The 23,131-nt window shown below is 38.4% G+C and overlaps 2 protein-coding genes across 5 annotated transcripts in view; both read right to left on the reverse strand.

The window, feature by feature from the left end:
• Positions 1-944: 944 nt before the first annotated feature.
• Positions 945-10,330, reverse strand: LOC120785384 (beta-1,3-galactosyltransferase 2-like). 2 transcript variants are annotated; one of them, XM_040120068.1, is made up of 4 exons: positions 10,232-10,330; positions 8,058-8,238; positions 5,396-5,662; positions 945-3,931 (listed from the first exon to the last, which is right to left on the reverse strand). In XM_040120068.1, the coding sequence occupies exons 1-4, from the start codon at positions 10,255-10,257 to the stop codon at positions 3,335-3,337; spliced, it is 1,071 nt and encodes a 356-aa protein (XP_039976002.1). In that variant the 5' UTR covers positions 10,258-10,330; the 3' UTR covers positions 945-3,334. The 2 variants fall into 2 exon arrangements, with proteins under 2 accessions (XP_039976002.1, XP_039976003.1); XM_040120069.1 differs by lacking the exon at positions 8,058-8,238 and having other exon boundaries at positions 10,232-10,311.
• A 9,255-nt stretch (positions 10,331-19,585) lies between these two features.
• Positions 19,586-23,131, reverse strand: part of il1rapl2 (interleukin 1 receptor accessory protein-like 2) — a 330,646-nt gene continuing 327,100 nt past the window's right edge. Inside the window, exons 17-19 of one of the 3 annotated variants that reach the window (XM_040118987.1) lie at positions 21,985-22,224; positions 21,796-21,826; positions 19,586-21,522 (exon numbers count right to left, since the gene is read on the reverse strand). In XM_040118987.1, the coding sequence (XP_039974921.1) occupies positions 21,434-21,522; positions 21,796-21,826; positions 21,985-22,224 (360 nt within the window). In that variant the 3' untranslated portion in view covers positions 19,586-21,433. Of the gene's footprint in view, positions 21,523-21,795; positions 21,827-21,957; positions 22,225-23,131 lie in introns of all 3 variants that reach the window. The other 2 variants (XM_040118986.1, XM_040118985.1) reach the window with 2 other exon arrangements.

Here is a 23,131-nt window from a genome sequence, read left to right on the forward strand (position 1 = left end):
TTACAAAAGTTGTGTCACTTTCCAAATACTTATGGACCTTAGTGTATACTGTACATCCCTGACATAACTCTATATTCTGCAAATCTGTAGAGCTCTACTGGAGGGGAGGTCAGTCCAAAATCTCCTTGTTCAAACTGTGAAAGCCAAAGCCTATGATTCACCATTCAGTGCCCCGCGTTGAATTCCTTAAGCCCCGGTATTGTCCTCCGGGGAGAGAAGTCTCTCCGTTCCACACACCTTGCAGGTACCCAAAAACAGTCTGACAAACTAGTATCATATAGCACAACAAGACTTGTCGAAAGAAAGTGGAGTTGGCTGTAGTATAACTGGCAAGGGAGGACAAGATAGACAGACACTCTGACACCAGGTAGTGAAAATGGCTTGGCTCAACAATGGCCAAAATCCAGCATGACATGTTGTTTGATTTCTCCTGACCTTGTGATGAATCATATACCAGATCCAGGCTAGTTCCTTAGTCAGTTTCCGGGGCCTGACACTGGGCCAAAACTAGTCTGAGTGCGGCTAACTCAGACCCTCCAACCCAACTGTCTTGGAGGAAGATTTGTGATGAAAGAGGTTGTAAAAGACATTAAAGAAGTTACAGAGTGGTTAGCAGCAGGAGCAGTAGAATAAGCCCTAAAGAAAAACAAGTCTTGCGTGGTGCAGGCATTGGTGGTGCAGACTGGGGTGGTTAAGGTCACTCAAGAACCATAACAGTTTAACCTTGGACCATCAAAGGAGTTAGCTGCTAGAACAGCACGTCCTCACATTGGATGACACTTCTTCATGTTTTTATCCATCTGAGGGACATTTGGTCCTTGTAAGTATAGAAATATAAGAATAAGCACCCAAACACAGAGTAGTGGTGGGAGAAAAAGATCCAACAGAAAAATACTCAAGGAATTCTAATAGGCTGGCTGAGCACATCTCTTTATTTGTCTCTGTCTCACACAGTGTCTCCCTGTCCACATTTTTCTCATGGAAGAGCTTCATACAGGGGTTCACAAACTTTTATAGATACAAATGCACTGACATTTAAAAAAAGAAAAAGCAGAGGGACAGGATTATTAGATGAGATGTAGTATATGGTTATAAAGGAATTATAAAAGAAATTGGTCATTTCTGTATGAAACGTTATAAAATCTTTATTACAACTCACATCCTTTTCAATTTTACTCCATTAGCTCTCACTTCCTACCACACTACTGTCCCTTCCCTTTTTCTGCTCTGTCATATCCCTGCTTACCACACGAGAGCGCTGTTGCTTATGTTTGCAAGTTAGATCATGGCTGACATTACTCTGTATATGAGAAAAAAACCCAAAAAACACACCCTAAGCGTAAGACAGGGCTGCTATCAGATTTCTGTGAAAACAGTCATCTTAGGGAGTGGCTCTTTTAGCTATGTATGTTTGAGGAAATTTTTTTTTTAATGTATCTAACTGCAGAGATCAAAATAGAGGTGACAACAGGGTAAAAACAAACTTCTCCTTATGAACCTATTGTAGCAATAATTTCAACACGATTAAACATGCTGTCATTTCACATAAAGTGGGCTCATTAAACAACTTACTTTAGTTCATATAAACAGGTTAGGATAAATACATAAATTCGGGAAGAAGATCATTCAGTGGGCAGAGAAGCATAAGAGGGCAAGTACTCATGGTTGAATTTTGCTCACAGATACTGCACTGTAATCTTTGTGAACCTCAGAACCCAAATGAAAGATCATCCAACAGTTTGCTTGTGGCACATCTGGCCTCCCATTCCTTCCAACAGTTTCGCCCAGGTTGTTACTGCCTTGCATAGTAACTCATAGTAAAAGTATTAGGCACACTGCTTGTTGAAGCTACAGAATGAGTATGTACATTTTTTCCTAATAAGTTTCAGTTGAAATGTGCTCCAAAACATATCTAAATGTGCACAGGTGTTGTCAAAGGCAGTACTGAGACACTCTCTTTGAGCCAGCCTCGCCCTTCTGTAGAATCAGAGACGTTTTTGTTTTTTTTCTCGCACAAGGATATGCATTCTATCCTGTTTATCTGAACTACAGTGAGTTGTTTAGCCTTTCTAAGGAATCGGAGCAGTCCAAACTCATGGGTCGGAGCTCATTCTCTTCAACGGCACCACAAAACTAAATCCTCCCAAATGACCATAAAGTTGAATCAATACCTTTCTAAAACAGTTTAAAGAAAAACTTCACATTATAACCTTCAGAGTGTATTTTTAATGGTGTTTGCTGAAGCTTACTTAAAGTGCCTTCCATCACTAAGATATAACCTCACTTCAGTATCAGATCTGTGTTCACCTTAGGAGTGAAAAAGGTTGTGTGCAACACATAAATGTTTTTAGTTGAAACTTTAAAGAGCAGCCAAAGCAGTTTATTGCACATCATGCATAGAAATCATTTTTTGTTCAAAATTATGACATTATGCTTGCTCAAATCATACTCATACTCATTGATGCTTGCATGTTCTCGTGTTAACAGCTGACGGTGCCCCTGAATGTACGGGAAAAGTTATTTTGCTGGTGAATATTTTGGTTACAACTAGTCTGGCCAGTTAACAACAAATCCAGCTGCAGACTACTATGACAGTCCCCTGAATGTAAGCAGGCCAGGGGGGGTGTAGCTGTACTACAGAATCTCTTATTCCTGACAGTAAATTCCATTAATGTTGTGGATATTGTTTATCATTACAGGTCCATGGTAACTACAGCCACAGTTTTTTTGGTAGACTGTGTGAACTGTTAAAAGTGTGTGTTAGTATGCAGCTGTAGTGTGAGGTTTCTGTCAGTGAGAGATAGTCAAGCACACTTTGTGCTATTTATACCCATTCGAACACAACAAAATTTTCTTCATGCCATTAAACTGTTTTTCAAAATAGAATAGAAATGTTAGACTTTTAGGCGCTTTAAATGCAGACAGCTCCATTGTTTCACCGTGTGGCAACTTCTAGGCCTGCTACTTATTTGAGTCACACCCTGTTTCCTGTGCATGTAAGCTGCATAGCCATAAGAGCAATTTGAAAAACTCCTCTCCGTCCTAAAATATTATAATCATTGTATCAATATCTTTATAAACATTTAAGCAATCTTTGCAAAGACCTACAATATAAAACATTTTCCTTAACCTCAAAATGGATATGTTTCTCTTTCTCTCTGCCTTGGTATCAAAAGTTGATTCCATACTTAACAGATAAAAAATGTCATCAAGATAGTCACTTATGGTGTAATCAGAGTGTTGTTGTAGCAGCTGCACTGCGCAACAGGGATATGCAGTTATAGGGTGCAACTTTAAAACGCTCATAGTTTTAGCAAGGCACAGGCAGAAGTGTTTAACAGCCACTTTGTGCTTGAGTTTGATACTTTCCCCATACGTCTGAAAGCTGGTTAGCCTGCAGTATTGTTGTAATGACAGAGGTCCAGTAACAGTTGCCTGTGAGATAAGGCATCGTAATCCTAAACAAACTAGAATCAGGAGGATCTGTCAGTGCGATTCCCAGATATCTCATACACAGTCCCACGTACACATCTTCAATGTAAACAGTTTTAACATGCAAAGATGCCTCCAGTATCTTTTTGGGTAAATCCAGTGAGAACACATAGCCCAGTCCCAGGGCATATGGTGGGTAACGTGACTCAGGGAAGGAAGAAACAGGCAGAAACCACTTCGAATTATGGTCTCGAAGAACAGGAGCACCCCTTGCAATGTGTCCTGTCATGTAGACATATCGGGGGGCCTTCAAAAGCATGTCAACAAGGTTGTGGACATTAAGGAAAATGTCTGAGTCTACCTTCATGGCATAGGAGGTGTTGGGGCAATGGGAATTGAGCCATTCAAACATGACCATGGTTTTAATGGTGAGATTACTGTAGCAGTCCACAAAGTTACTCTGGAGAATGTCTTGATGTCTCTGGCTTTCCTGTAACACCTAAAGAAAGAGAGACAGGAGATTTAGTTTAAATAAGTAGTAGTAATCAGTAGCAAAGTGAATTTTGGCATAAACAAACTGGGAACCCAGTTGTTTATTTACACATTCAGCAGATATGGAACAGCATCAGCATTCATTTGGAGTCATGTCTCTGACCACCTGGCAAATGTAAGTCAAATACTCGCTCTCATTTTAGGGCCTGGTCTTCTGGTCTCCTGAGGGAAATATCTGGATCATTAGCGCTAAAAGCTCCACTATGTTCGCCATCCAGGTGCTAACAAACAGGTTTGATAGTAGCAGTGAGACTTAACCAACGTTGCTGGCTGGAAAAACTAAATAAAATCTGAAACACACTAAAAAGTTCTGTTCAGCCGGTTATTTGTAAACATACCCTTTTTTTTTTTTTCAGTCTCTGCCCCTATGTCCAGACTAAAACAGTGTTTTTCTCCTTCCAAAACAGAGTGCATTAATATGAAAACTGCTGGTTTGGTGTGGACGGGGTAAAGCTAAGCCATCCCGGAGAGGGTCAGGGGCTGTGTGCCAGACAACCTGTAGATCATAAATCTTGCAGCAGAGCTGTTGTCAGTAACCTTAATTTATGTTGATTTTGTCAGATGATATCACGATCATAAAATAAAGAGTTTAGCAGTGCAGCGAACCAGCTTGGGAAAGACTGCTGGTTAACCAGTAGTGTTTATGGGCCACAATTAAACCACTATTTGATACTTGTTCAGTAGTCTGACAACAAAAACAGAAAAATGTGTAAATAAGAACAGCTATATTATGAATTTGGTTGCAATTAAACACAGTTTAGTTGACCCCAGAGAACAGGAGGATTCTGATTAGAAAAAGAAAAAATGGATCAGTATAACGTTACAACATGAAAGGTTTATTGTTAGAGAAAGATGTGGTCCTGTTATCACAACATACAAACTTATCACGTTATAACAAGAAACTTGTGGTTACAAAATACTATTTATCTACTTTCACTTTATAACATGATAACTTAGCCTAAACTGTTACGTGATCTGTTAACGTGATAAGTTTGTATGTCATAATAATGTGAAAAACATCTGGTTATAACTATAAACATTGATACTGATCCATTTTTCTTTTTCTGGCATGGCACCAATACGCTTCCGTACACTGTGGACAGAGGTCTCTACAAAAACAAACTGGAAATATGAATGTGGACACAGATTGTTTTCACACAAATACGGTCTTTTAAAATTTAGACAGCTTAATGCAAACATAGTCTGAGGGGATCTCACTGTAGTGCATTTTATTTGGCTGGAGCTATAACCTGGCATCTCAACCTTCTTTCCTTACTCTGCTCTGATTACCTTGTGAGTTTTATATCCTCTGAAGCATCTGCTGTAGCTCATTCAAGTAGGTCTATTTATTTTTCAAACAGGAAGAACAGAAATGTGAAATTTGAAAAACTTCAAACCTGAAAACACTCACTTGTTCCTCAAGGAGCTCTGAGTCACCTCCCTCCCTGGACAGTCCCAGCAGAAAGTAATGGCTGACCACTTGGCGCAGCACTGTAGTTTCTTTTCCCCAGGTTTTGCGGATTACATCACGGGCCTCTCTGTTGTGGGGTGCGACTGGGATCATAAGAACCAAGAATGGGCTTTCCTGCCAACATCTGTTTGGTTCATCCAATATGAAATCATACTGGTGCGGGTATGCCACAGAGTACTGTGGTGTTAAATGGTCACCTACAGAAACCTGTGCAAGCAGAGGAGATTGGTGTTTTTGAGTGTTGCACCTCAGTAGTAGGGGATTTATCTTTTTTTTTCTGGTTAACTTGTCTACACACTAATCTCAGCTTCACATGAAAAGACAAAATGGGGATCTATTACGATATGTTTAGACAAAAGGCAAAGTGAATTTTCGACTTGCTGCTTTATTGATTTCCGCTAATGTGTTGATTCTCCCAAAACAGTCATTGTATCAGCTGTACAAACATTAGCTTTAGCTAGCTAGCAATTTACGCTTCGACCATGTCTGTTGCTGTGTGTCTCTCCGACATCGACATTTGGCTGATCAGCTTGTTAAGTGTCTTACAAAGAGTTTGTGGGATGGTTGACACCAGTGTCCTGTGTGTGCTTTCACTTGACAGACTGGTCTAGTGCATGCTTGGCCCTGGGGCTGGGGGTGTCGGGAATCAGCTAGCCTCTAGCAAAAGAGGAACAGTGTGTTTCCCGGTAACTCCAAAGTTGTCTTATTTATATGTTGGGTGTTTGTAGCTGCCTTGTGAGCATTACTCACTGGTAAGCCTACATTTAGGAAACACCTGGTTTTGCTCAGAGTTGGAGAGTATGTGAACGTCATTCCCAACGAGGATAGAACTTAGAGCACATATCTATATTCTAGCAGAGCTAATGTTAAAGTAACTGTTGTAAGTTAGCTCTAATGTTAAGTTAACGTTAGGGTAAGTACCCAAGTAGCAAAATGAAACTTCTGGCCCAACGTATGCCTGGGTCCTTGGTCCGAGCCTGGCCCATACACTTCCACGCCTGGGCTGATTCTGGCTGACAGCCAGGACGACTTTCTATGTGTGAGAGTCATGCTGTATGTGTTCTTGACTTGGGCCGAGGAACAGGGCGTATATTGAGCCAGAAGAAACACAATTTGTGGCCCAAGAATTCACCAGAATAATTTTGCTACCCGGGTAAAAGTAAGCTGTTCTGGGTCATTAAATCCCTTTAAACTGGCTGCTTGTTAGTCCACAATGTCTTGTTTTCTGTTTCTCTGTTCCTAGAATATGTAGTGTGAGAAAAGAGAATTTAGAGTTGTTTAGCGGCACTGTTGACAAAGATGTGCTGCATAATGATAATTAAGTAACAAGTAACGTAATTTATTACTTTTGCTGAGTAACTGGTAATCTACTGAAATTACTAATTCAATGAGTAATATGTCATGAGTAATTGATTATATTTTTCAAGTAACTTGTCCAACACTGCACAGGATAAGCGAGAATATTTTGGTCAAGTTGTAACATTTTCAACTCCCAAAGAAGCATCTTTGCCTTAATCGTCACAATCTAGAGCAAAATAATGTCTGTTCACCCCATTTGTGTATTTCCATCAAAGTTGTATGCAATTGTGCTCTGTCTATAATTCATTATGCATCTGTGGGAACACACCACTTGATAAAATCTCCTGTAATGACACTTTAGTAAAGTAAAAACTTTTTAGCGTATGATAAGCTAATTACAAATCTCATTCAGTCTCAGTTTTAGAGAGCAGAATTTCAACAGTTGAATTTTAAACACTGTCTTGAAAAGAGACATTAAGAATGATCTCAGACACCTTCAATGATAACAGCAGCATGGTGTAATAAGAGAGAACAGCATGTTAACAGTGACAAAGCTGGATTTATACTCGATATAAGGGGTTAATGGGAGTCCCACCATAGATACCTATGGCCTAAGTTTTGATTTAGATGACGCACGTGTTATCAGGCCATATCAGGCTTTGTATTCCCCACAGTAAGTGTTTTTACATTCTTTAATTTACTTTGCTATACATGTTGACAGCGAGCTACACACATAGGTTTATCGAACTGGAGTTACATCCAGGTAACTTATAATGTAACTTTGCTGTGTCTCATTACTGAATACTGCGTAGTCTCTGTGTTTAAATTCATTCAATCATACAGAGCAGCGATTGCAGTTCAGCAGAAGTTTTCCAGTGTAATCGATTTGTTGGATGTTTGTTACTTTAAAGGAAAAGGCTACTCTGTAGTCTCTTTCATTTCCTGTATGTTGTCCTCACTTTCAACAAACTCCATCAACATTGAAAAAAAACATGTAGGGGAAAACATAAGCAGCAAACCACAGTTCTTGCATTACCCACGTGGTATCTTCATTGATGCCACGGCCCCGACATGTAGTTACATTTTTAAAGAAGTGCACGTGAGTACAACATAGCCAGCAACATAGTATATATCCAGCTTTACTGCTAATGACTCCTCTCTAATGTATGACTGTTCTTATTATCGGATGAAAAGGGAAAAACAGCAGAGTTGCATTATGTGTATGGATTTTTATTTGAATTGGTCATTTTGATAGCTGCCTTTGACTCAAGACATGGATACAGAGGCCAGTAAATATACTTACACTGCCAACTGCAGTAGTCAAATTGTTGTAAGACTGGCTCGACACTGAACTTGTCTTCCAAAAGTTCAAAGGCCATGATACTTCGGTGCTTGAATTGTAGAAAGTAAATATTAAAGTTGCCACCGTGAAGCACATCAAAAAACACAACCACCGCTTAGCCCTTGTCCATGGAGTCTTTTCACTGCCAAGACAAAAGTTAAAATGGACATCTTTAATGCCCCTTAACTGCAGCAGAAGCACTTTACAATCCACTGTGGGATTGGAATCAGGAAGCACTTTGCTAATAATGCCTCTTCCTTCCCCAGTAATGTAGGCGTTCTTCATTAGTCGGGGTTTATATGTAACTGTTTAGAGCAGGGAAATGAGGTTCCATTAAGATCCACATCCATCAGAAACCACCACAACCACCAACTGAGCTAGGCTTACTGCAGGCACCAAAACATTTGTAGAGGAAAGTGTGATGTATGTTAGCACACTGTACATATTGATGTGAGGCCCGTTATACTGGACATACTTTGCAAGCTTCTCTAGGCTATGTAGCATCCATGATACATATACAGCAATCAATCAACAGAATCTCCAAAACCACATTACAGTCTTAACGAGAAACCCTCACAACTCTCAACATTTAGCTCCATTTGGAAACAGACTAGGAAATTTTACTCAGAACGCTTTTTATAAGACCATACAAGCCTTAACCAAACTGCTCAACGTTTTCGCACACTTCCTTTTCCTGAGCAGCAACTTATGAAAAGGCTGAATCACTTTTATACAATGACACTGTATGAAAAACTTTTCACAATTATGAATAAAAATGTCCCACAGGTTTGTTTGTTTGTTTTTTTGATTAGATTTTAATATTAATATTTGATCAGCTCAGTGAGGGTGCTCATTTTCTCAGTTCTTTGGAATCTCAACAGAGGAACACTATAGATATACACCATGTACTGAGTTGCTTTACAATCAGGTTTACATGATATATGCAAACAGCCAGGTATTCACTTTTCATTGTTTAGTGTTAACACCTGATACTGTAATTTTCTACTATGATCTCTGTCATTACAACAATACAAATGCATATCTCAGTGTTAAAACTCATAGGCGGTAGCAACTGCCTGTTCCACATTTACTAAAACTTACAGTATCACCTTGCACAGTTTTTGAGGCATAAATAACAACCATGTGAAATAAGTTTGAAATTAGAGATATCAATGTATAAGTTTAGCTCAAATGTAATAGAAACAAATCTCTGATGGACTAATTTTCTGTCACTCTCTGTCAGTTACGTATATAGACACAAATACTAAAGGAACTAAAAAAACAAGAAATAAAGAAAAGGAAATAAAAACACAGCAGCAAATAACTAAAAATAACTATTAATTCATTAGGGACATATATAAGTTGAACAGTGCTTTTTTTTTCTAGAGATTTGTGAACCTGTTATGAGTTTTCCCTTGTAATATTCAAAGCTATGTCTATGCATGTTTTACCACTGACATGAAGAGACATAGATTTGTCAACACCCTATGTTGTCTGTGAGAAAATGAATGAGACTCGCCTCACAATTATGTAGCCCCGCAGAACCTCAGGTTTGGGTCGTTGTGAAAAAGGAGATGTTATAGGGGGTTTCAAGACATATAACGTATTTAGTGGAGATTTCTTTGTACGTATCAGTGAGTTAGTAACGTCTGACTGCCAAATGCAAAATCTAATTGTACAAAAAACAAACAAAAACAAAAAAAACCCCTCTGGTTCCCATGGTTACACCTTCAGAAATTCAGGTACTGTACTGTATGGAAACCTGTTAATACAAGTCCATCAGTTAGTAATTCTGATATTACTGTTGTGTTATGTGCTTTTCTCTGCTGTGGAAACCAAGAAAAACATTGGCTATGAAATACTATTTGCTTTTCTTGTTGAACACTTGATTAAACATTACAGCCACAGCGTCAGAAATTACATATTTGTACAGGAATCAAGACATTAGCTCTACAATGTTTGTGAGGAGTGCAATCTCTACTGCGATTACTCTGACTGATCCGTTTCTGTAAGAGCCAGACAGGAACTGTTATAAAAGCTTCAACATTTAAGAACCACACTGAGCTTCTCAGTTTACTGTAGGATCCTTTAAAGTCAATGCATTTTAAATAAACTGAATTAAAATCTAAACTTACCATTTAGATTCAGGATTTTCCAGCATTTTCGAAAGACGGAGAATGATTTCAATGCTGACAGCTGCAACAGGCTAACAGACAGACAGACAGAGAGCAGCAAATAATGAGGATGTTGCTATAGCTGTCTAACCATGGGACAGCACTGTGGTTTGTGGTCGAGTATGTAAGACGTACACAGGAGTTTTCCTTCTGATAGATACAGAGAGCTTACTGCTCTGCAAAAATACATGTTGTAACATGTGCCGATCATCATTCCTAATTTAAATTGGAATGCTGGATGTTGGAAAGGCTTCACAATAACATTTTAAAAAGTGAGTGGGAATATAACATGACTCAACATGCATCCTGAATTACTTTGAGTCATTATTGGAACATCCTAATATTTCCCAGAAAACACGCCAACGGTATCTCTTTCGGCAGTTGTCCTCCTGTTTAAAATCTCTATTTAATATTTGCATGTAGAAGTCTTATTGATGGTCTACTCCTTTTTTCTACTATTGCAATGATTGTACCACACTTAAATTATTTTCTCTATTGACAGACACAAGATAAATTTAAATAAATAAATTTGGTTAGCCATGTTCTATTTAATTACTGTATTGAAAATACCTCTTAATCAGTTGGGGACTGATAGCAGATTCCAATTTTTTGTTTAGAATTTTGGTGGTTGGTTTTCCCATTGTTGTGTTCCTCCCACTTGTTATCTGCACCTTAAAGAGATAGAACTATAACATTTTCTTATAATGCAATTTTGCATTTGTGTCATCCGTGTGTTGTGTATATTCTAAGAAGTGGTACGGTTACTAATAAGACAATGAATATGTCATCTTCTCCTAAATTGACTGGTTTCTTCTGTAGTATGTCTCTGTTAGTATGGTAACATGCTAAACTAAGATGGTGAACATGGCAAACATTGTATCTGCTTAGAATCACCATGTATTCATTGTGAATATTTTACCATGCTGGTGCTGCCAGTGTGGCTGTAGACTCTAATGTTGTTAAAGTTCTGACTAGGGGCTGACAGCATTTGGTAAAGGTTATGGAAATATGGTGGTCCTTGTTTAGTATTGGAAAAAAATCAAGTGACTTGTGGTTTGAAGTACATGATTTTTAAAACGTATCTGAAACTACTTTTTTTTTCCTAATCATAACTGCAGGACTGCAGTTTCCTGTGTTTCCTGCAGTGTAAAAAAATGTTTTTGCCTAACATAATGCAGGCAGCAATAACATTTCTAGGCAAAATTTAATTGATAAAACAAATAAGTAGTGTATATAAACTGCAGTACATTAACATCAAAAGCACATAAATGGATCCTGTCAACTGTTTATAGGGTTCTCAGTCAACGTCCAGCCTGCAAGTACCATAGAGATTACCAAAAAGCACAACAGTACCTGTATTTCGTAATGCACCTGAAATAGACCAGCTTTAAAAGACAGTGCCTGATCCATTTACACTGTTGACAAATCAAGCATTAATAAAACCTCCCACTTGTGATTTTATTGAAGGCAGACCTCACTTTCCTCGACTGGAGGGCCAACATCTTCCTCACAACCAAAGAGGAAATCAAATCCATATAACTCCTCCTCAACATCTTTCCTGCCACCTGACTCACCGAGGTCAGTCTCCACAGGTGTCAGAGAAGGATTTTGTGAGGATTGTAAATCACCTCCCCAAGAAGAGTAGGAGGTTGGACACATGATGAACGCCAGTATCGGAGTTGTCTTAGACACCAAATACCTTGTAATTCAGGCCCGATATCACTTGATCCACCCTGTAGAGACCCTTTTACAAGTGGCCAATTTGGCAGTAGGGCTGTGCGATATTAAGATATACATCATGTGACGATAGAAAAACAGTTGTCGTTTCATATTATGCTGTATCATTATTTTCTTTGTGCCACAAGTCACTCTCTTTAAGATAGTAATTTTCATCATTTGGATGGCGCTTTGCATTTTTCCACACAGCACGGATGTATGCAGGAAATTTGCATGAAGGCAACACAAACCTGGAGGAGAGTGAATGTGACAGAACGGGGTAATTCTGAACAGGAGAGGACTCTGAACAGCCAAGAAAAAACAAGGAGCTCATATCTAACAGAGGACCTACTTCTGTTGCATGGACATGGTTTCAGTATGGAAAGTAGGACACGGACCAGAAAACTGTACTTCCAAATTATGCAACAAATCACACTGAGCCACTCCTTCTCTGATGTGAAGTACGGCCGCACCCAGTCCAAGTCGGATTGGGTGCGGCTTGCGTATACCACTGCTCTGTCATAGCCCCTTACATCAATCTGGATTAAGACAGCATCCAAACCAACATCACATGTGTGAACACAGTTTCTCAAAGTTGGGAAGAACCAAGACCGGTGAGGTCATCCAGGGCCATTTGCATGTGAAACCAGCCTGAACAGCATTCATCAGACTCTGAAATGTCACAGGCTGTCTGACAGACCAAACCGCATTACCTTAAATTGGTATAAGCCCATGAGCCAGACGTAGGAGGTTTTGGGGTGGGATTTAGGGGCCATGGATACTTGTCAGCATCCCTGTGCGAGGTCCAGAGTTGAGATGTACCTCCCCCAAGCTAGAAAGTCCAATTACCTTAAATTGGTATAAGCCCATGTGACAGACGTAGGAGGTTTTGGGGTGGGATTTAGGGGCCATGGATACTTGTCAGCATCCCTGTGCGAGGTCCAGAGTTGAGATGTACCTCCCCCAAGCTAGAAAGTCCAACGACTCAGCTACACTAGGAAGAGGGTATGAATCCTTGACTGTGGACTTAACTTTTCTGTAGTCCATACAAAAGTTCGGTTCAGAGCTGTCAGGACTCTGCTTCTCTACAATGAGAACAGGAGAGGCCTAATAGCAGGCTCGATAACACCGTCAGCTAGCACCTTGGAGATCTGTTCCACAATTATTCTCCAGAACAGTGCAGCCTACTCTACCATCAAACAGGTGAGAGAACCCTTCCAAAGATTGTAAGACATCTGCTTTTCTCCATCCCAGACAGGGCGGCATCCCCCTTGTGTAATGAATGCTCCCAATTAGTTCATCATGGCTCAGGAAAGCAATTTGACCCTCTAGGTCCCTCAGCTCCTTGTTAGTTAGCTCTGGAGCAGAAACACTGTTTTCACCTAGGCATACTCTCCCATGGCCGGGCGCATATGTACTTCAGCTGGTATCATGAAGTCAGTCCCCAAAAGGTTAGGGCAGGACAGGTCAGGAATAACTGTCAGACAGCTTTACAGCTGTCCCTGCAGTCAGATCTGGACTCCAGGCCAGATGGTGAGAAGTGTTTTGTGACAGCTAGATCCAAAGGGTTAAAGTCCTAAGGTCTCAGCCTGTATCCAATATTAAGCACTCCACCAAGGTTGAGGGGTGCATTGCTGAGATAGTGGATCCTAAATCCATTATGGCTACCAAGGGGATGTCTTCAACCAGAACCTGGGGTTTTATAGGCTGGCCCAGACTGATAGGCTTGTGCTGCATAAGGTTGACTAAGGGGCTAGTGCCAGAAAAGTTTTTGCCACTGTTCACTTTAGTCCTTTTGAAGTGCTGCAATTTAATTTTTGGTACCTGCGTGGATGGGCCCCTGGGAGAAGTTGGGATGCCATCCTGTCATCACACATGTTGCAGGCAGGAGTTCTCTCAAACTAATGGACAGTGGGGGCTGCTTGACTTGTCTCTGTCTTCAACCGACCCTTCCCTTGTCTGCAGTTCATGCAATTATGAATGGTCACTCCTGGGTTCAGGCATTTAAAACAGTGCAGTTTCTGGTGCGATGGAACTTGGGGACTGGGCTCAGGCCTCTCCGGATACATAGCTTATATATGAGGTGATCACGACATGGTTTGAGTGCCATTTGTAGAGATTTGGGGGATCCCTGGGGAGTTGTTGGCGTAGATGACCACCTTCATACTTCAGCTGTAGTTTTATTGAGGCCAGATGTTGTGATACAGGTCATGGTTTCAGCACCCAAAAAGAGACTTATAACACAAAAGAAAAGTAAACTCGGGAAGCTGAAAAGTTTGACGTCACTTTATAGACGCCTAGCAGTGATTATTACAAGTGCGATGAATGCAACATTTTCTCAGCAGTGTATGGCTACAATTTACTATTGTATGTGGAACTGTACAGTATATATGGGTTGCCAACTCTGACGTTTTTTGGCATTCAGCGCTCGGTTTCAGGCTATGTCTCACGCTACCCAGTCTGATGCCAAGTTAGACTCTTATCTTGCAATGCACTGTACTGGACTGTAATTATTATTCTCCTGTTTTATGTATTTTATTCTATTTTAGCTTATATTTTTAAACCTGTATTTATTTTTAAATCCCATTTAAACATCTACACAATCTCCAGTGTATCAGGGTCTTTTTATGCAAGTATGTAAATTTCTGTTCCAGTGGCTAGTTTGTCCTCTAGCTACTGACATTTCAAGACTTAAAATTCCAGTGGCTAGTTTGTCCTCTAGCTACTGACATTTCAAGACTTAAAATATACATTGTATAGCTGGTGGCTCATTCTGTATGACAGATGCACTTCATGCATCAGTACTGGATGAAGTGTCAGGTGAATCATATTGCCATTAACAATTTGTTGTTGTCGCTTCTTTGATAATACTGCATAGTGTGATCACAATTGTGGCATTTTTTGTTTCTTTTTTTATATGCGCTCAGTAAAGATTAAACAATTTAAAATGCAAGTAAAAACAATAAACTGATATTTTGACAAATAAGTAACAGAGGAAAATATTTCTGGAGGAAGAGCACCCACTGTCCAATTTTAGTTTACTTTCTTAATGAACATACCTGCCAAGTTGCAAAATGTTGATACTGAACATAACTGAAGAAGTTCACTAATAATGTATTTTATTTTTGTCCTACAATATCCACCCTTGCAATTCCAATATGTGCTAGTGGCAAATAAAGCATGATTATCGTTTTTAGCCATGCTAGTGGCATGGCTCTAAGGATGACAATGTTGGTCGATTGGATAGTCACTCGTCTGCCACCAGACAAAAATATCTTATCAACTGTATGAGTTGCCAAGAAATTTATACAGACATTCATGGTGCCCTGAGGATATTTCCTAATGACTTTGGTGATCCCTTGAGTTCAACTCCATTACCACCATGAGGTTGACATTTTTGACTTTAAGTAAAATATCTCAACAAGTGTGGATTGCCATGAAGTTTGTACAGACATTTATGGTTCCCGGACAACTGATTCCAACCTTTATGACTGACATCTTACCACTACACTTTCACTGTGGAGTGTAGGACTGCTGCTGGACCCATTCCATCTTTGTAGCTGGTTGCAGTATATTTTAACGTCTGTTAAAATATACTGCAGTCAATAGATAGTACTGATAGTACTGTTGAATGGTACTGTTGTCCAAAATTTCTTATGGTTTGGTTTCTCAGATAATGTGACTTAGCTTTCAAAAGCCAATGCTTTCCTCTTATGTGATCGTCATATTTTTTTATGCTTTGCAATAATTGATTTATTCATGAAGTAATTTATTTACATATAGTTGCACTGTTCTGTAGCTGTAGTTGTTCTTTGCCGCCTTTACTTTTGAGTCTTGTTGGATATTGATATGACTTGGTAGTAAAGAAGTTTTAATGTAATCTTGAAATGGGCTTTGCAATTAGAAAATATATTAACAAAAATAACCAGCCAGTAAGAATTCATTTGGTGATGTGGAGGTCAAAATACATAAAAAAACCAGGCTAAATTTAGATTTTGATGTCGACATCTTGATTACATACAGGCATACTTACTTTTAATAACCCTGACTCTTGGTCAGAGCTATAAAATGACTATCGTTAGATGACATGTTCATAAAGTAGACGTCCAATCAACTTTCACTTTTTAACCAAATGTTTCCCCTTGATTGATTAAGTGAGGTAATGTTTGATGTCAGCCATGATGTATCGAAAACTTATGATCTCATCTCTGAGATCAAATATGACAATATGTATTTGTTTTTTAAGCTCACTGATGATATCACATTTTAGAAATTATAGTTCGGAAGTGTGACATCAGTGATTATATCGCATTTCAGATACCATCATAGGCTATTATGCTTGGTTTGTGACCTCACAAATGATGTCACAGTTTGCATTTAATTGTCAGCCAATAGCCTCTCATATGACCCCATAATGATATCACCAGTACAGATATTTTAAGTTTTAAATAGACCTTTAAAAGAAAATAGGCTCCCTTGGATGGATTGCCCTGGACCTCCCCCACACCTTTAGAGGTGAACGAGTTCAGTCGCTGACCTTCTTCAGAAATTCCCGCTCTGGGGATGGGATTTTAATTGTCGGTATGCGAGAACCTGGCCTTAAGACAGCTTTCATAATTTTTCTCATTTCATCCCCGGCCTCTTTCGCTGTGAAGTGCAGGACCCCACCTGGACTCATTCCATCCATCAGCTGGTTACACCACATTTTAACTATGTCAGTTCCTTAACAATGTCACTTAACATTCCAGAACTGTACCTTAAAATTCTTCAGTTGTATCCTAACATTATAGAACTGTAATGGGTCACAGTTTTAATTGTAGAATGTTAAAATTCTAACATTCTAGGAGTGTATCTTAACATTCCAGAATTACAACATAACAATTTAAAACCGTAACTTTACATTTTTGAACTGTAACTGTGAAAGTCCCAAGTCAAATAACATTCTAAAACTCTGACTTAACATTTTAAGATTACAACTCAACATTATAGAATTGTAAATTAACATTTTAGAACTAAAACTTTGAAAATTCAATGTCACTTAACATTCCAGAACTGCACCCTTAAATTCTACCATTGTAACCTGACACTGTAAAACTGCAATAGGACACAGTTATAGTTCTAGAATGTTAAAGTCCCAACACTCTAGGACTGTAACTTAAAATTCTAAAATTCTAACTTTGGAAGCCACATTTCACTTAACATTCTAGAACTGCTCCCCTAAATTCTAGAACTGCATTGTTGATAGTTAACATTCCAGATCTGTAACTTAACATTCTACAATTGTAACCTAACATTCTAAAACTGTAACGGGTCACAGTTATAGTTCTAGAACATTACAGTTCTAACAATCTAGGAGCGATACTCAACATTCTTGAATTCCAACTTAAATATCTAGAACTGTAACTGTGCATTCTAGAACTGTCACTTCACATATCAGAATTGTATATTCTACAATTGTAACCTAACATTCTAGAAATGTAACGGGTTCCAGTTATAGTTCTAGAACATTACAGTTCTAACAATTTTGGAGTGTAACTTACATTCTACAATTGTAACTTTGAAAGCCTCATTTCACTTAACATGCTACAACTGTACCCTTATATTCTAGAGCTGAGTCTTTGAAAGTTCCACGTCATTTAACATTCCAGAACTGTAACTTAACATTTTTCACTTATATTCTAACATTCTAATAGTGTAATGGGTCAAAGTTATAATACTAGAATGTTACAGTGCCAGCAATCGAGGATTGTGACTTCACATTCTTGAATTGCAACTTGAATATCCAGAACTGTAACTGTATATTCCTGAACTGAATCTTTAAAAATGTCACCTAACATTCCAGAACTCAGTCTACAGTTGTTTTCTTAGATTCTAGAACTGTAACGGGTGACATTTGCTGATCTAGAATGTTATTGTTCCACAATTCTGGGAATGTAACTTAACATTCAAGAAAAGTCCCACGTCAAATAATGTCCTGAAATTCTGACAACATTTTGAATTGCATTCTAAAATTGTAAATTGCCATTCTAGAACTGAAACATTGAAAATTCTGTGTCACTTAACATTCCGGATCTATACCCTAAAATTCTACAATTGTACCCCAACATTCTATAACTGTAAGGGGTTACAGTTATAGTTGTAGAATGTTACAGCTCCAACATTCTAGGAGTGTGATTTAACATTCTTGAATTACAACTTAAAAATGTAAAACTGTAATTGTGCATCCTATAACTGAATCTTTGAAAGTTCCATGTCACGTGACATTCCAGAAATATGATGTAACATTCTTGATTCTAGGAGCGTAACTTAACATTACAGAATTACAACTCAACATTTATATCCTTAACTTTACATGCAACTTTGAATGTCACATGTCAAATACCGTTGTATAACTCTAATTTAACATTTTATAATTGCAACCCAACATTCTAGAATTGTAAATTAACATTCTACAAATGAAATTAGATTACAATTGAAGAATGTTAAGTTACAGTTCTGGAATATTACATGCCTTGGGACTTTTAAAGATTAAGTTATATAATATAATGATACAGTTCTAGAATATTAAGTGAATTGAGGCTATCAAAATTACAATTCCAGTCCTAGAATTTTGGTTCTGTAACATTCTAGAATATTAACTGTGAACCATTACACTTTCAGAATGTTCGGTTACAATTGTAAAATGTTAAGTTACAGTTCTGGAATGCTAAGTGAAATTGAACTTTCAAAGATTCAGCTCCAGAATATAAGGGTACAGGTCTAGAATATTCAGTGAAATGTGGCCTTCAAAGTTCTAATTCTAGAATGTTAAATAATATTCCTAGAATTTCTTGCCAGTATAGATGTGAAATAGGTCTTAAATTACAGTGATTAAATTGTAAATGTCTTCTTTAATTCCTTTCTATTTTTTGGCAATCCCAGCACAACACAGCTCAAATACTATTCAACTCACTGTACTCTAGTTCAGTCCAGCTCAGATTAGCCCAGCAGAGTGTGAAACTGGTTTTAGTGTGTGAAAGCCGGAGTTTGTTTTCCCTAATCTGAACAGAAGGTTTAACAAAGCCATAAATATGACCATCAGAATGATTAAGAAATCCAAATGACTGTGGGAGAAGAGTAAGTAAGCGAGGACTAAATGTTAAGGAGAAGGAGTATAGGGAGGAGCTGGGCACATGAGGAAGATCACAGTTGGAGGATTACTGTTGGGGGAAATGATAAAAAAAAACAGCTTTCAGGAAATATGGCAAAGCAAGAAACATCAGTAGAAAAGAGAGAAGGGGAAAGTGGTGAAGAAATAGAAGAAAGAAGGCATAACAGTTGAATGTGTCAGATGACAGGCATTCAAAATGTATAAAACAACTCATATACTTTTTATTTGCTCTCAGTTAAATTATTTCAACCAATATATCCAAAGAATAGTCAAAGAAAATGAGCAGAAATCAAAGACAACCACTATACTGTATATTGCCATCGAATATAACAACTAAAATAATTAATTATTGTATCAAACAATCTCAAATATCCAGAATTCATTGGTTCTAATAAGACAATGACAGTACCTTTGTGTAATTTCAAAACATTATTCACTTTGCTTAAATATTATGGTAATAATCTTGTTTTTTTTTTTAAAGCTCACAAAGAAGAATGTGGTCTGTTTCAGCTTGGAGTCCAGCTTTTTAATGCAGTTAAGCCCCCTTTGGCTGATTGATAGTGGTCTTGATTCCAGAGTGATGGGTTTAAAACATCAGTCCGTTAGCTGTGTTGTACTGCCATGAAAAACATCCATCCATCTATCCATCCATCCATTCATGCATCCATCCATCCATCCATCCATCCATCCACCGACAAAAAGATAAAAAGAATGAAAGCAAAAAGAGGCTCTGGGTCACACGCTTAATGTGGCTGTTAACAGAAAATGTAGGGAAAAAACTCACTGTCATGTATAGGTCTATGCATAAGTTATGGAAGCTGTACAGAGATTATTATAACAAACAAATATTAAAAACAAAGCCTAGTAAAAATTCTCACCAACCCTCTAAAAGGATCAAACTTTTGAATGAAACAAAACAAAATAAATAATAAAAATGTTTTTGGAGGGACACCTCCTTTTTTCCCTTTATATGTTTTTATCATTACTTCATGGCCAGACAGAAAACAAATATACCATATCAACATAAGACATTTATTCTCCTCCATATTAAAAGAGGTTGCAACAAATGACTGTATCATTTACTTTTTTATCTATGTTTATTTGATTATTTTTTTTATCTAAATGGGTGGTCATGCAAATAGAAAAAAACCAAGTCCTTTATGCTATTAGCTCAGTGGTAAAAGTTGGTAGTGACCCCCTAAAAGGGGTGACCCTTGGTCAGTTTGCCTCTTGACAAATAGACTAGTTGCTGTTATCTGGGTTACAAGGTGGTGAGCTGGCTGGTTTTCTTCCTTCTAGCTCCAGAAGTGACTAGCCTTTTAGTCAACTAGTTTATACAACTAGCTAGCTTCCACAGACCCCAGCTAACTGTGCTTTCTAAGTAAAATAAGGTTTAGCCATTGCTTTATGCATCACTTCTTATTTTGATAGAATCTTGGTAGAATTTCTTTTACGTCAACCATATCAGCTTCTAAGAGCCAAACCAGGTAGCTAGGTAGCTGGTTAACCAGCCACAAGTTGTATTTCAGGAGGTTGACTTGTTGTTTAAAGGTGGACTGGTATTCCAAAATCATTGCTTGAAAATCTGTCTTGTTTACTGACAAGCCACCTTGTCAACAGGTAAATTGATATTTGGAGAACTCAGCTAGGTAGAGAATTCACTGGAATTCACGCTACTCTTGGTTTTTCAGTTGACCAATATTTCCTAGTAGTTAAGAAGCTGACAAATCAACTGGTTTTCACAGCTGGTGTGCGAGTAGACTGTGATTACAACATAGTTGCGTTTTTTGTGCTCCGAGGTCCAACGCGGTAGCTTGTTTGACAAACAGAGTTCTATTGTCTGTGGATACATAGATACCTTATATCTGTCTATAAACTCTCTGCAGTCAAATTTATTTGAACAGTCATGTTGTATAATAGCATTCCTTTAAAATGGTCATGGCTACACATCTTACATATCAGTTTATATCAGTCTGTAACCATTTGGTTGGTCCAAATGAAGTAAGCAATCAGTTTTATAATCTGAGTCCAGAAGAAATCTGCAGCCATAACACCCATCCAATGTGAATCTTAGCCTCATACCGTGTTTAAGAAGTCTTTTGTTGGATGGATGCAATGGCCCAAAATGTGTCTGCTAGCAGTCCACAACCAGTCTCTCCTGACACAAAGTTTGTACACAGTCCAAAAACCCAATGAAAACTAGTCGAGGAAAAAGTCTACGCCATGTCCAAAGCCAGTGAAAAAGCAGTCTGTATACCAGTCTGTATCCAGTACCAATGGAGCACATCTACCAGATGTCAGAGCTTAGTTCTCTGCTTGTGAGAGGTACGAAGGTGCTGTTCAGATGGAGTTCTGGCTTCTTCCCAAGCGTACTGCTCTGAGGTACCTGGGAAACACACAGCACAACAGTGAATAGCAGGAATGTCCCCCAAACCAAGTCTTAGAAAAAATCGACAGTTAAAAAGAGAAAAAAAATCAGGTGCCGCATTCTACATTATATACAGTACTATTGCATGCCACTTGTGTACCATGCTTCATTTATGACAACTATACTGGTATATGACAAGTATTTCCCAGTCTGCTAGAATAAATAAATATTTGAAGTTGGATAATATGAATATACTATTTTCTTTCTACATTTTCTTTTATCCAAACAGACCTCTTGTGCCCCAGTGAACTGCTCTGAACCCCTGGGGAGAAAAGAGGGGTTTCATTTTTAATGCGTTTAATCTCTGAGTACATGCACACAAAAAACAAAAAAAAAGGATACACTGTGCAGGTGTTGGATGCTAGAAGCTAACATGGAACAACAATAACATACTCTAAGTGGCACTGTCTTTTGTCCCACCTGTCCATTCAACAGTGTCATAGGGATGTTGCAATAGACGTGGCGTCCCCCGGGGCCCAGTGTGGAGAACTGCACGGTGGAGGGAGGTGGGAGAGGAGGCGAGAGGGAGGAAGGCTGTGGGGGAAGCTGGAACTCGTAGCTGCGGCAGAAATGCCTCATTTGGGCGGCTGTAGCTGTGTGACCCCCTCCCAGTGGTAAGGTCATCTGGTTGTAGTCCGGGATCTCTGTTGCCAAGGCAACCTGTAGTGAAAAAACATGACTTTCTGTTAACACCTACAATATTACTCCAAGTGGAAATTAAACCTTACAAGTTGTTAATGCTGACATTCTGAAGAGATTTTCAAACTGTGTTTTAATAATTGGATGAACTCTGAAACTCTAATTCATAAAGGGTTAAATATAAATGAAGCTGGGGCTTAAAGTGAAAGAAAGTGAAAGAAAACTTTCTCATCTTTGGAGCCAGTCCGATACTTATAAACTCTTTAGTCCAATCTGGGTTTTTTAAATGAAGTTTCAGAAAGTGGTGGAAATTTAAGCAGTGCAGCAGGTGTAGCTGCTCTAAGACCTGTGTTCTGATAGGGCTTGTATGTGGGCTCATCAGGGCATTGTATGTGCAGCCACCCCTCTCTTATAATTTTGCAAACAGTGTACTTATGGTCAGAGGCACTTGGTCCGGTCTTTTAGAAAATTTGTTGGACCAAAGCACCTTTAAATAAGCTTACTCATCTGTATCATTGTTTGCATTACATGTTTAATGACATGCCATTAGCTGCATAAATGCCATTCCATTTTAATTTTATTTCCGAGATATATAGTAAGTGAGTAGATTATTTTGGTAGGGCGGGGGTGTACATTTTGTTGCTTGAATCAACTTAATGAGCATGTATTCTAAAACGTGAAACTGATTATTTATTACTCTACTTGGTGATCTGGCCCCTTTGGGGAAGCCTATACAATTCCTATAATATTACAAGAGTTTAAAGTTTGATAGTTAAAAGTTTGTGTCACACAAGCTCACAATCTTTACAGATCCGTTAGAATTTAAATTAATTTTGGTTATTAGCTATCTTTTTCAATTAATTTACTACAATAAAACCCTGTGACAGTCAGTTTTGAACCTTGATCACAGCTATAGGCCTAAAATCCT

Source organism: Xiphias gladius, chromosome 23 (genome assembly GCF_016859285.1).
Source record: "Xiphias gladius isolate SHS-SW01 ecotype Sanya breed wild chromosome 23, ASM1685928v1, whole genome shotgun sequence".
In the NCBI taxonomy this organism is placed as follows: domain Eukaryota; kingdom Metazoa; phylum Chordata; class Actinopteri; order Istiophoriformes; family Xiphiidae; genus Xiphias; species Xiphias gladius.